Source organism: Bemisia tabaci, chromosome 5, assembly GCF_918797505.1.
Source record: "Bemisia tabaci chromosome 5, PGI_BMITA_v3".
Classification (NCBI taxonomy): Eukaryota; Metazoa; Arthropoda; class Insecta; order Hemiptera; family Aleyrodidae; genus Bemisia; species Bemisia tabaci.
In genome coordinates this window covers 21893404-21908031 of record NC_092797.1, presented here as the reverse complement: position 1 = coordinate 21908031, position 14628 = coordinate 21893404, and the positions used below count along the sequence as shown (strand labels likewise).

General features: G+C 37.3%; 1 protein-coding gene across 1 annotated transcript in view; it reads right to left on the bottom strand.

Annotated features, from left to right (window-relative positions):
- Positions 1-14628, bottom strand: part of tweek (transmembrane protein KIAA1109 homolog tweek) — a 112256-nt gene that overhangs the window by 16604 nt on the left and 81024 nt on the right. The window contains 16 exon segments of the mRNA XM_019050941.2: positions 635-857; positions 1120-1351; positions 2209-2413; positions 3057-3248; positions 4126-4227; positions 4736-4873; positions 5824-5973; positions 7147-7382; positions 8305-8495; positions 9261-9546; positions 9930-10234; positions 10698-10760; positions 10763-10958; positions 11406-11540; positions 12438-12559; positions 13465-13582. Of these exon segments, the coding sequence (XP_018906486.2) occupies positions 635-857; positions 1120-1351; positions 2209-2413; positions 3057-3248; positions 4126-4227; positions 4736-4873; positions 5824-5973; positions 7147-7382; positions 8305-8495; positions 9261-9546; positions 9930-10234; positions 10698-10760; positions 10763-10958; positions 11406-11540; positions 12438-12559; positions 13465-13582 (2894 nt within the window).

Below are 14628 nucleotides of genomic sequence, written 5' to 3'. Positions count from 1 at the left end.
GTACAGCAGGAGTATTGTCTTTGATTAACATATTATGTAATTATCAACATATTAGGAAGAAATAGAAAGAGTATCAATTTATTTTCGAGCCTCAATACATTATCTAATTTATAAACTTCAAAGACGAAAATTCTTCGTACCCTGAGAGAGAAAAATACATAAGAAATCCTACATAAGAAGTAATTGGAGAGATCATCATCAAGAAGTGCGAATTATGGTTCAAAAATTGGAAAATGTCATCTATACATTGCTCTCACCCAATTTGTGCGATGATGTTATTACATGACGGTTCGCAAAGCGAATCTTACAGTCACCTGTGAAGCAGGTAACTAGGCATGTTGGAAAAAAAAACCCTACCTGGCTGTTTAGGGCACACGGATAATTGCATAGTTGTTTATTCTGACTCTTTTGGTTTTCAACAACTGCCACTTCAACACCGATCTGCCGCTCTGTTTTCCTAAACTTTTACCATTTTATTCAATTGTGTTTCAGAAAATTCTGTTTGATTTAGAGGAATGAGTCAGATCACCGTTGGGGAGACTTTTATTCTTCTGTCGAAATCTTAGTTAAATTGAAAAACCTTTCATGGCAATCGTCTACTGATAAAATAAGTAAATGAAAAGTAAAAACTTACTCATTCGGGGAATCAGCTCTTTTGGATGAAAATACTATATCAAGCGACGGTAGCTGTAGCATGCACTCAACACGAGAAACAGGCAAACATGAAAATCGGAATGCAGAAGGTTTCATATGGAAATATACAATTACATCCACTGGGAATGATGCGTAAGCGTATTGACCAACATAATTTGTAACATCGTCATCTGTGTCCAAATTGAACATGTTATTCATTTGACCTACAAACAGAAGAAACATTCATTAGGATTATGGAGAAAAAGTTAGGGTAGGCATAGTCGAGATGCATAAACTCTCACGTCTTGTTACAATTGTGACCAAAAAGTAAGCCAAAAAATTTGGTTGAAAATATATGGCGGTGAATTCTTCAAGTGATGTCATAAAATTTGTTAGTGCGTTTAGTGCTGCTTTTCTGCAATTTAAAAAGCCACTTTCTTTGGTAAAAGTTGATTAGGTAAATAAGAAACAGAAAAAGTATTTTACCTGCTGAAGGGAAGGGTGAGGTATTCATTTGTGGAATGGGAGCCAGCGTTTGCTCTAAAAATTCAAGGATATGGGGTGATATGATGGTTTCTTCAGGAATGCTTTGTAAAGTGGTCCAAGCAAACAAAGATGCTTTTTTAGTCCCCGATTTACGAGTTACAACTCCATTGTTGTCCACAGAGTATTTGGGAGGAGGACTTTCGTCCGTTATCATTTTTGATTCATAGTGGACCTGAAATATCAATAAAAGAATTAGTAATCAATAAATGGTGGAAAATTCGGAGAAGGATTATCTAATGTATTTTTTTAAGCAAAAGTAATGTCCAGTGAACAAAATTGATCAGTGATTCATGAAATCACCTCATCTGGTGAGTTGATGGGTGCGATCATCGGATGGTTCCTGTCACATGTAAAAATATTTGGGAATCCAAAACCTTTGATATAATGCAAGGGGCCCACTAATGAGAATTTGGGTCTGGCGCACCCACGTCCCAAGCCACCTGGTTGTGGCCCCCTTTACAGACTATGGCGCGTCTGTATTACGTTTGATGACTTGGTTCCTTCAAAGAAAGAAGGGGGATAATCTTGGGACCGCACTGGAGAGAAATCTCTTCATGCAACCCATAGTTGGATTTGTCACAAGGCTCCAGTTTGCCCCTGAGAATTCGGTCTGTGGTAATTTTTGTGACTGTCAGGGTGCAGGGCGCAGTTTTTGCTGATGGCCCTCTCTCTATCATGCCATGATAATGGACAAACAAGGCTGAGGAATCTATGGAGGATCATGCCCCTCGCTTCCCCCAAAAGACTGTGATTTCACGATCTGCCGTCGGAACAGTATGCGCACAAATAGTAGTTTCATATGGATTCCCAGATACTATGAGGTTGGTGTTTTTAATCGAGTGGTGGTGCAGGGCGGCTGCAACAGGGAGGTAAGAACATCTTAGAGGTGTGGTTTGCACATTTTCTTCTTTCCAGAACCAAAAAAAGACACCAGTAATAAATTAATTTGGATTAAAATGGTACTTATGTTTGTCTCAGGTGAAGGAACTACTATATACAGAGGTTTACATACAGAAAGAAAACACTTACTTTGACATCAAGTCCTGGAATGTGAAATATTGTGACATCTAATAAATTAACGGGAGCTGCACTGAGGTGAGTGCGGAGCCTGGAGGAAGAGGTATTGGCTGAGCGACTGTTTTCTTTGTTGGAGCGTCGACTCATGTTTGGTGAACCAGGAGGGAATTCAAACATGCCTCCTGAGCAGCTTCTCTCCTTCTTCATTTTACTAATTCTGTTTTCAACAGAAATTAAAAGCATTACGGTACTTAAAAAAGAAGTGCAACTGATTTTACTACAAGAGCTCTCCGGAACTTTCTGGAATCTTACTTAAGATTACCTACTTCATATTTCCTAAAGACTGACAGAAAGTGTATCTGATACTAAACAGAACCTCTCCTCTCTCACAATTTCCATTTGTGATACATTTTTCCATTTTCCGTAAACTTTTCAATGAAAATGGCAAAAGCCTTTGGCTTTTTAGCAAATTATGAAATGATTTCATTTGGATTATTGCTTTCAGGTACAAATTAGCCTCGTTCCCCATTTTGTAGGGCCTCTTATTACAAACTTAAATACTCCTTCCGCTTTAGGGCGATACATGACACTTGAGCTGTGCATTGGTCTACAAGAAAGGCTCTTTTCAGGGGAAAAAATTGATCATGAAAAAGGCATTAAAGCCACTTGACCCACATTCTTGATTGCAACCTAGAGGTATGAGACACAAAGGCTGATCATTTGAGGCTTAAAGGTTGAAAATATTACACTTAAAAAAGTATGAACTCAATTTTCCTTTGAAAAAAACTATTACAAAAAAATTATGCTAAATTAAAAAAAAACAAATGTAAGTATTGTCAACAGCATAGAAGAATACTTACAGTTTTAATTCGTCCTCCCTTGCTCTGTCTTTGGTGTACAATGCGCACTTCCCACTATTAATTAGCACTTTGACATCTAATTCAAAGTCAATGTTTGGCTCTTGAGTTTTCTGATTACCGCTCATACTTGGTAGAGGTGTGTGCAGTAGTATTGGTCCTTTCAGGGGAGAAGAATCTAGGAGAGCAGAGTGACTGGAAAAAAAAGAGAATGAAATTGCTGAACAGAATTTTAAAAAAGTTGATGCGGGGCAAAAACCTTGCATTTTTACAGGTTGTCCCGGACCACCCATATTAGGCTTTTTTTAGTCATTTCAGGTCAAACGAAGCCAAGAATCGTAGGGACCTAAAGATAATTATCTCATTGAGTCCAAATTTCATCATCTAGAAGTTGCTCTGTCCCCCTTGGAGGCTAAAAGGGGGTCCTGACTTTGAAAATCAGAATTCCTGCCACAATTTTGAAATTATCTCATCAAAATCAATAAATATGGAATATTTTAACCTTAATCGACACCAAAAATTCCGAAATCTGTCCATCCCTGTCCGAAATACTGACGTCTGAAGTTGGAGGGAGGGGGGAGCCCTTCAATAAAAAGCAAGGTGGCTGAATATTCAAGAAGACCAGAGGACCAGGGTGCCCACTGAAACAGGCTGGCCAAAAATAAGTACTTTTACAGTACTCTTTCAGTACATTCCCAAGAGATTCAGTACCTCCTCAACAGAAAAATTCAGTACTCTTTAAGTACTTCTAATTGACGAAATTTCACAAATTTGAATTTCTCGCTTAAAATGAGACAAAAATTCCAGACCTTTTTGCGGAATTTCCGCACTCCTTTGGTACTTCCGGACCGCTCTTAAAAAATCAGTACTATTTCCGGACTTTCCTAAAATTCCGGACTTGTAGACACCCTGCAGACAGGTGCTTTCATTGGTAATCAACCCTAGTAAATCCAAATTGATGGTCCTGAAGTCTCTTAGGACCTCCCTGATGCAGCACTAGTCGGGGCTTTACACTTGCTAAAAATTAGGCACCTAGAAAAAAGAATTTTGGTGATTTATTAAATTTACTTACCTATTATCAGTAGAATCTGAACTAATAGGGTGCTCCCAATCTAAAAATTCACCTCCAACAGGTAAACTTAGCTCAGAGCTTGCGTTTGGCAGTGAAGTTTGTCTGTAAAATAAAGGTGAACAAAAATTTCTAAACTGTCTGAAAAAAATATATTTTAGGACCAGAAAATGCAATGGGGAAAATAGATCTTGGTTCAAGAAGTTATGGGGTACTTTTTCCTACCCCTCTCTGTGGTGGACAGTAAATGGAACCATAAAAAAAAAATGAAAAGTTTGCCAAAGAAATAAGACACTAGAGTATTTGATGATAATTTATTTAAAAACAGTGAAAACTTCAGGACGTTTGATTTAAGCATTACCTGCCATAATCAAGACAGATCTGCAAGTACTTCTGCATCTTCTATAGCATGCTCCTTTGTTGCAACTCTCGGACTTTGGTAATTATATCTTGACAACTAGCACCCATTTCTGAGATTTTTGTTACATTCAAAGTATTTAGTATATTTTCAAGACGCCCTTTCTTTTTCTTTAATCTTTTTCTTTAAAAAAAAAGGAAACTAGCGCAATAGATCTTGCAAAAAACATGTGATTGGAGGTTAAAATTTACTAACCTTGTTATACTACTGAGCGAATCCCTGAATGTCACTCGAGGTCCATCTTGTCCTCGGGCTGTGCGTAGTGAAGAAGATCGAGAGGGCCCCAGAAATGCTGATCGCTCGACAGCATCTTCCATTGATTCTAGTAGGGGACTGCAAAGGTCATTGATAAAATGAGAAAACTTTGACTATACGCAAGGAGCTGTTATTATTATGATCAGTTATCTTCTTGTCTTGAAGAGAAATTGCTTTTCAAACCTATCCCCGAAGGTAAACTATACCTCTAGGCTATCGTTTCAATGCATGACTTTTTACTATATGGGGCCATCTATAGCCCTACTGATTCCTGCAGAAATGTTAGATTGTACTCTTTTGGTACTTTCTCTATTTTTCACTGGTCGTGCTGATTACCCATAGCTGTTGGGTTCCAAATATTACATACATTATTACTACCTGTTTCTTTGCTTGACGATCAGAACATGAAAAGTAATCCTGGCCTTCAAAATGTATTTATTTTCCATTCAGCAGACATACGATGAAAGCCATCTGAAGTAATTAATTAGCTATAACAAAGTCCTTTTCATCGGCTTCCCTTCCTGTAAGGAGCCCACCTTTAAAAAGCCTGGCTGCCCCTGCTTTCTTTGCTCAAACAATTTTAAGGCACGTTGTTACTACTAAAGAGTGAGCACAGCTGGCGGTAGGCAGTGAAATCTTGTTTTTTACTTGCACATTGCCTAGGTACCCTTTGAATCCACAGGAGTGATGAATACAGATAAGGCGAGCTTACTTGTTTTTGCCTCACTTATGGACTCAAAGAACATCCAGTTAATGTGCGAGTGAAAAACAAGATTTTGGTGCACGTCACTCAGTACACCTGTAGGCCAATTATTAAATGTTTAAAGCAGTGCAAAAAGACATTAAAATGTGATTGCATGGTTGAGATAGGACTATGCTTTGTTTTGTTATATTGACACAGGTTCAATAATTGGGCTATAATAAAGATGCTTCACACTGGACAGCATTATTAACTGTTTTCACTAATCACCAGGACTACTACTATGAAGTACGTTCAGTTAATTCTGAAAAAGAAAAGACTTACATACCTGCAACTGTCTAATTGTTGTTCGGACATTGGAGATGGAGCTATGAAAGATTTTGACCGAAAAGTGGTTCCTTTCTTTCCTATTCCTAGTTTACCTTTGATTTGAGATTTCCCCCGAATACTCTGGCGTCGAAGTTTTGAAATCATATCCCTGCAAATTAAAAAAGAAATGAAACAAAGGTCAAGTAAAAATGAGGGGTGAGGTGGATCCAGGAGTAATAATTAATAATGATTACTGTTGGGTACATCTTCATTTGCAAATACAAAGTGCATCATTTTTCATTGTACCTCTTTTTTTACTTGGGCTCATTTATTTGTCACTCAAACAAAATTCAGCATTTTGTTCAATTTTGCTTTGGTCTCAAATCTTTTTTGCTATCTTACTTCCTGTTGAAAGAAATATGTACATGAAATTTATGATGGGGTATCTTGGCCCCCAGGAGGGCGGCAAGGTTTGCTCAATCAGTTTTAAAACCAACTACACATGGAACCAACAACGGGAGGTCATAAGGTGTCCCACCTAGATTTTGATCCTTCATATCTTCAGTGACTCCTCCCCCCCCCCTTTCATAAATCTCCTTTTGCTCTTATTGATCACATGCTACTGGACGTGTATACTTGTATGTTATAATTAATGTGATAGATAATCACATTAATCGTTTATTATAGAAGAGTATCGATGAGAAGATAGTTACACGCGCACTTGGAAGAGAGTAAGAATAGATCAAAACAAAACAAGCACACGGAGGAATAAAAATTAGGGCAAGATACAACCCTGGATCAAACCTGGGATCCATCAGCCAGTGTGCAATAATCTTGATTTGTGTACTATTGCAGCGCTGAAGTCAGATAAGCGTCATTCAACCACTTCAGCAAGCAGTCCTTCTTGTCAATTTCTTCACTATTTTTTTTTTTCGAACTTTCAGGGCCAATTCGCGAAAACAGCAAAACATTTGCCTAGTAATTGCATGAAGAAACTTTTGGCTACATTCCGATCAAAATCTAGATGAGACACTACATGATCTCCCTTGTAAACTACATGCGATTCGTGAGGAAAATATCGTTGTTCCGATGAAAACAAAATGTGGAAGCTTTTGTTTTATTTGATCTCAGTCTCGAGGCATTGAAATGAATTGTATTTGAAATCCAGGTTAATTGAGACTGTTCCATAAATAGTCTTCAGTAAAAGAGAACCCATTTCACCTGCCGCCCTGATATTGACAGAAAACTTTCATTCATACTATTTATATTTTGTGCTGATTTTTTGTTATGACTAGATGATAAATATTCCATATTAAAAAAGAAAAAGAAATTAAGATCTGACCTGCGAAAACCTTTGAACACCAAAGTTTCTAATTCATGAAGTCGCTTCATTTCTTGCTCAATAGTTCCGTGAGAGGCCCCTAGTGAGCGCAAATCATTGATGACCTTGGCCTGTTCATACATTTCCTTCTCTAATAGTTTTGATCTCTTCTTAGGATCAACAGATGGGTCAAGAGCTAGTGATGATAACGTATCACTTCCTAGGCGATTGCGTCCAGCCCTCAGCAGTATACTTTCCTGATAAAGCATATTCAGAAAAATAAGCTTCGTTTTCAAAAATACTTGGAGTGAGAATGTTAATCATTTAAAGTTTGGTAGAAATTTAAGATGTATTATTAAACAATAGAAGATATTTTATCTTTGAAAGATAATTAATTTTGAATGGACGTGTTGAATTTCAAAATAGAATGCAATAAGAATTTATAATACTACAGGGCCAAGCATTTTAATTTTTGACACATGGAAGTGAGATTTGAGAGCTGAAGAAACGGAAACAAGATATGCTGAAAGCAACAGGTATGGATTTCTATCAGCAGGAATTTCAAGAAGGGATCAAGTCTGTAATGATATAGTGTGCCAGAGGACAAAAGTAGACAATGACATTACCTCGACATCGTGACCAAACAGCTAGTCTGATATGGTCATGTTAGCAAAATAATAGAGGAGAGGCTGGTGGGAGCCAAAGAAGGCGATAAGTGAAAGGGTAGTGACTGGGAGTTGAACAAGAAATGAGGGAATGCCAACTCCCAGAAGGACTTTTGAATGATTGGGGACTGTGGTAATTAGGCATCGCATTAAGTCAGAGAGACCTGTGAGAGCACCTTTAATGTACATAAAATAAAAGAGGAGCTAATTATATCAAAACAGAGGATAAACCTCGTTACAAGTTAGAAAAAAATTATTTAAGAGGTATTCTTCAAAACTGATAGATCAACTGATTGGTCTTTTTCAGATAAGGTCAGTCAAGAAAATGATCTAATTTTGGCTATACGTTATACATATTTTTTTCGCAGCATACATTACATTTATATTCAACGAAATTTCGTCCAATTGGTCGTTTGTGGCAGAATATTAGGCTAGCAAACGTACTTGAAAACTAGAAAAGTTGAGCATCTCTTAGACTTTATGAGTTTGTGCATGTAGAAAGACAGGCCTGTACCTGCGATATAATAGTTGTATCATCAGCATCATCACTGTCACAGCCAGTTGTCAACGTGTCATCTTCTTGGACACCAGTTAACATAGTTAGTGTATGGCCTAGTGCTGATAGCTGTTTCCCAAGGTTGACATCCAAGTCTATATCCACACCCTCCATTTTCCATTGCACATTCAGTAGCCACTTTGCATTTTCTGAAACACATTAAAAACCACAACTGTCATTGTTATGAACATAATTGGCTATCACATTGAAAATTAGCTTATTAATTATGCTGCAAAATATTAATACAACAGTTCTACAGCATAAGAGTGCATTTTAAAGTAATTCAAACATGCATTCTATAGTTGGCAAACCAGCACTTGACGTTAAAGTCTGCTCAAGTTGAATTTTATTGGCTGATTACTTGCATTTTAGTCTGATTATAGATAAGCCGACCACTGTAAGCAACTGATTATTGATGCACTTGTAAGATTAATAATTAATTTCATCGTCAAAAAATAATACTGTCTGAGTGAAAATTGAAAAACCTTGCAATGGGGTGAAAAAAAGGTCGTTTTTGTCATTCTGGTTGAAGAACAGATTGATGTTAAATCTTTCACACATTGGTAAAGGAAAATGTTAGGATATTCCATTTTGTGAAAAAATTATTTCTTGACCCATTTCTTACTGCAATGTGTTACAATGGCTGATATTTATCAGCTGATGCCACCTCGGCAGAATTGTTTTCTGAGCAAAGATATTCTAACTTAAATGAGACCTCCTTTCTTTCACACTTATAATTTACAGAGCATCAGAGCAAACAATTTGTCCGTGAACATTCAACATTAAAAAAATAACGAGCGAAAAAGTATTCATTTGAACCCCCGATGGTCTTTAATAATACATTGATGACTTTAATTACATCTGATTGATAATGCATAATAAGTTTTATCTATCTGATTCTTTAATTACTGTACCTTTTTGAGTAATGGTCCGACTGCAGACCTCATATGTTCCCTCCGATACAGTGCACAAATTCATAACAGTTTCTGTGCTAAGAGGGTCTGGTTTCCAGTCATCTAAAGATGTTTCAAAGTCATCAGCAAACCGTAGGCAGAGACCGACAAAACGCCCTTTGCTGACTAAAGATCCTGATGAGCAGGCAGAAATAATTGTTGATTCTAAAGTTATCACCACAGCAGCACATGAGTCACTGTCTACAAACAGAGAACGGTTCAGGCTCCAAGTGGCCTGTCGCGGGCACTATTAAAAAAATAGGAAAAATACCAATTAGAAAACAAAATATAATTATCATGACAATACATGTATAAACATGTGACTTTTGTGGTAAGTCACGTGGTTGTGTTGTAGTCGTGGTATATCCTTTTCTTTTTTTAAATAAAAAAAAACCCTCAAATAGATACTTCAATTCTGCTACTTTCTAGGCACAATATAGTTTTTAATGAGCAAGAGCATGAACAAAAATTAGAAATATATAAGTATAAAAATGATAAAGAAGACTCAATTTTGGTCATAAAAATTTCAAAATCCACATTGCTTTAAAACCAACAAAACGACAAAATTAATAGTCCATGAAAAAAGAAAGCTGAAGAGAACTAGTACACGTTTCAAAACAAAAGTCATACCGGAGGTAATGGATTGAGAGGAACGCAGATTCCCATATCTTCAACAGTCAACTGGAGAAACAAAGTCCCAAGATGTGGGCCAGCTGCAAACTTTTCAAATTGCACTTTTTCAAAAACTTGCTGAGTGGCCGTCAATACTTCTTTATTCAGGCTTGCTCTTTGTTCATTCCAGTACTCATAGGCATTTTTGTAGTTCAGCCACACGAGAATGGCCTTATCTACTGCTACTGGCTGGATGTAGATTAACGGTCGCCGCATAGTTATGAGAATTACCTCCTTGTCTTCCCCATCTCCTCCCATTTCACCTGTAATTTGAGTAAAAATTAATTAATCTTTCTTTTAAAAAGAAAGATGAATGATAAAAAGGGTCTATGAATAAGTGAGGAAGAGGAAGAAAACCCTAAGGAGAACAACAAAGTGAGATATTATTATTTTACTCTATATAAAGCTGCTGTTACCACTCACTCTGCCCTCCAGTAAGATATTATTATTTTACTCTATATAAAGCTGCTGTTACCACTTAATCTACCCCCTCCCCCAGAAAAAAATTAGCCGAAGCGATTACCTTTAAACTTGGTTTGCTATAGTCGTGAGAAGTTGATTAAAATTATTCCGATTCTAAAAAGTTGCTCAGAATGCCTGCAAGAGCAAAAAGTTGTTTCTCCCTATAGTAATGCATTGGGGATACGAGGTTGTTTACGCGCACCGCCCAGCGGTTCACTGAGCAAGCCATTCATTAGAGGATTGGAAATATGTATGCAAGTTTACCTTGAACAGCATTGCGTAGGCTGATCCTTGTTTTAAAGAATGCAAAGTGTTGGAACTCGGGTCTGCTTCTTCAAATAGGGCATTTCGGATCACTTGGCCAAGACTCACATTTACATCAACGTGAGCTTTGACAAACAAACGAGCTACTGCTGCATCAGCTCCACTTATATTTTGAACTCGGTTTGACAACTGACATTCAGCAAGTCCACTCTCCAATCGGACAGCACAATTGCTTGGAGTTGTTGCTGTTAGCTGAACTCGCTGAAATTTTTGGACGAAAGCATTAATTTATCAGTCAAAAAAATTAACTTTCTGAAATTAGAAATGAAAATAGTACTATTATGCATACAATGAGTTCACACTCTCTAAGAGGTTTTACTTCATTTATTTACATTCATTCTCCAGAAAGTTGGAAATCTTTTATTGTGTAATCTCCCAATTTCACAGGTTTGGATTATGGACAGAGGAAATTTTAGATACTATTTTGGAGGGATCTAGAGGGTGAAATTAAAAAACCCACACTCAAGATTCTATGTATCATCTTAGTACTAAACATTAGACTAGACTGTAGTTCGTAAGAACCAAAAAAAAAAAAAAATATTGCCGATTTAAATCCATAAATGAGAAAATAATGGGACAATCTAAATGAGATAGAAAATATAGAAATTTGCAGTAATCTCTTTCCATTTAATGTAGAAAAATTAGTACCTTGACTTGTACAACCAAGGAGAAAAGTAAGATTCTCTTGCTGGATGCATTGCTATCCGTTGTTTCAGAGTCTTCCAACCAAATAGGAACAGGTTTCTCTCCACCGTACACTTTTTGAACGACTTCATTAACTTCCTAAAATATCAACCATAAATATGTGCAATTAATAATTGTGATTCAGAGATCAAGCAGGGAAATTGAGATGAATTTTTGATCGCAGTCTAGCAGCATCCCGAGAGGGAGTCGTGTCTATAACAAAACAATTTGCCAGGGAATGAAGATTAAAAGTAATTCTGAAGGCCCTGTCCACACAAGCGCACTTCGAGGAACTTAGTCGACGAACTGCTCGGTAGCTCGAAACTTGTTCCTTAAAACAAGGGATGCTATCCACCTGAGTCTGCCCGAACTGAAACCGGAACTTCAATAAAACTATACAATTATTGCAGAATAATAGATTACTACGGCCACAAGAGTATATAACAAAAACAAAGGTCAAGACATAAGGGACGTAAAAAACAAAAACAAACGAATTCACAACAAAAGAAACATGGAAGCTCGGAGTACGGGGAAGTTCCGGGGTTTGGAGTTCGGGTTCGGAACAAGTTCCCGAACTATGTTCCGTGAACCGCGCTTGTGTGAACAGGGCTGTACACGTGATTAAAAGTAAGAATGTTCTGAAGATTGGTAAATTAAAGCTGCTAAAACGCCAGAGAGGTCATTTAATATAGACCAACCGCAAAACTAAACAAGCCAAAAATTTCACGCTACCAATTGGACTGAAATTTATGCATAACACAAAACAAAACTAAACAAAACAGAGGCGAATAACCACTTTTTCCAGTGGTCCATTAGACAAGAGAAAAATGATTAGCTTGTGAAATGCTTTATTTCATCACAACTAACTCAGTATTTTGACACGGAGTTCTAGTCCCATTCATCAGTGTGATATACAACAGTTATACGAGTATAGAATAAGTCTAGATTAGTTACATCGATAAAGATCCACAAATATTGACCACTGATGGAACTGACCTTCATGAAAACTTTCTGAACAAAAACAAGATGATTCAGCAAGTCAGTTGTCAAAGAGTGCTCAAACACACCAATATCTGCGACAGCATTCAGATAGTTCCCCTGACGCAGCACAACTCCAGCTGTAAAATCAGTTATGGACAGATGAGTAAAAACAATCTTAATTAATTGATGAAAATTAAGAAAAAGTCTTGAAATATCTCTATTTTATAATATTGACGTCAGACACGATGAATACACGAGTAAAGCACTTGAGATATTGAGACGAAGATTGGATTTGTAAATAGTGCATGTTTTGATCATTGATGATTATACTGCTTCCAAAATTTCCACTTTTTTTCTTTATCAAACGGAATATGTACTGCATTCTTGACGCTTGTAATTTATCTTTCTAAAGACCAAAAAATACACACCTGCCAACTGCAATTGAAGTCTAGCAGATGATTAAAGCTTCATATTCAGCACAATTATATGCATTTAATTCATTCGTTGATTCACTGAGTAATTGATAGATATGAAGAGACTATGACTGATTTACCTCAGAGACTATGGTTTTACATGATATCTTTTTTTAATTAGGGTTATGCAAGTGCTTGATAGAGTTGAGTTGAGCCGTTTCCAGCAATTCCTTGTTCTTGAGTTTATTCAGTGCAGCTTCAGAATAAAAACATAGGTTTTTTGTTGATTTACAGAACCAAGAATCTATAGAAATTGATAGTAATGAACATTCCCAGGTTTGGCGTTATTTCTGATTGAGTGGAGACAAAGTTCTACTTACATATTTCTATCATGAACTGAATAAGTAGGTGGCCACTCACTAAAAGAGCGATCAGTAAAATGTTACAGGGCTTTTTGCTATTCAGATCACGAAAGAACTTGATGGATCTTGATGAATCTAGTTCTTGCTCATCCTTGTCTAGGATTTGTTTTAAAACAATAAAAAATGTTGATAAAAATTGTAAGACTATTGATTAAGTATATAACGATTAACACTATTGTGCCTTGGAAACAGAATAAAAATACTAACTTGTGCCAGCAAATTGAGCTTCTGATTGTTTATTTGTGTCTTGTTGAACGTATTCAGCTGAAACGTGCACTTTGGGTAATTCTATGCTTGCCTCAGATGGGAGGTTAGTTTCTGTGATCTGGAAAACAATGCCAAATAAACAAAAATGAACTCTGTGACTTGAGTACAGTGGAAAAAATGGGGAATACTGCATTACCTCCAACGGCATTACCTCCACAAGACTCCCCTGCGATATATCGAATCGATTGTGGCAATGTGACCCAAGAGGGGTTGCGGCCAAAAGCCGACAGAGAGCGCTGAAACTCATACAATGTTGCCAGTCTGTGGTTTATGATGTGTTGCTTGTTAACGAAATGAAGGCGCGAAACCAATCAGCAAATGCCCGTTCTTCTCAACAAGCCAGTTGTACGGTGGATTAATCGCAATGAAAATTGAAGGCGATACATTGTTCAAAACAAATAGTTTTCTCGACTGACCCCTTTAGTCCACATAACTCTGCCGAAACGACCCCGAACTGTGTTGCTTTTCTTGTGTGAGTCGCTTTGTTGATCTTTAGTTTGATTTTCTCGGACCGATAATGGCCCAGCCCATATATGAAGGATATCAATGAAATGAAGCGACATTTGGACTCTCTTAATAAATGTTCAACGATACTACAGAACATGAATGATCGGATGGAAATGCCGAGATTGTGGCAGTTGGTCGATATCAGTCCGTCGACAGCAAAATATATTCCCCTGCTCTCTGCTCTCATCAGCCGGTAAAAAAACGGTGACGTTACGTCCCCCTGCGGTTTTGGGCGTTGGTCGCAGAGATGTTAAACTTCATGAGTTTTTATCATGACGTGGTCGAACTGGCATGCGATCATGCGATACATCGCATCGATTAAGTCCAAAATCTCTGTAACAGAGGCGTGCGAAGGGGGGCCGCCCCCCCCCCCCCCAGAATTTGAAATAGTCTCATTTGCCCCCCCCCCTAGAAATTCTGGATGGTGTAAAAACACCTTCTTTGATGCACGAATAACTTGTTAAATGCAACAATTTGAAAGTATTTTAACCTGTAACTGCATAAAATTGGGTAACTTGGTATAAAAATTGTAGGAAGATTAGCGCCACGGATACCTGTAGAGATGCGCTCAAATAGAGTTATTTCAAAAATATTCCC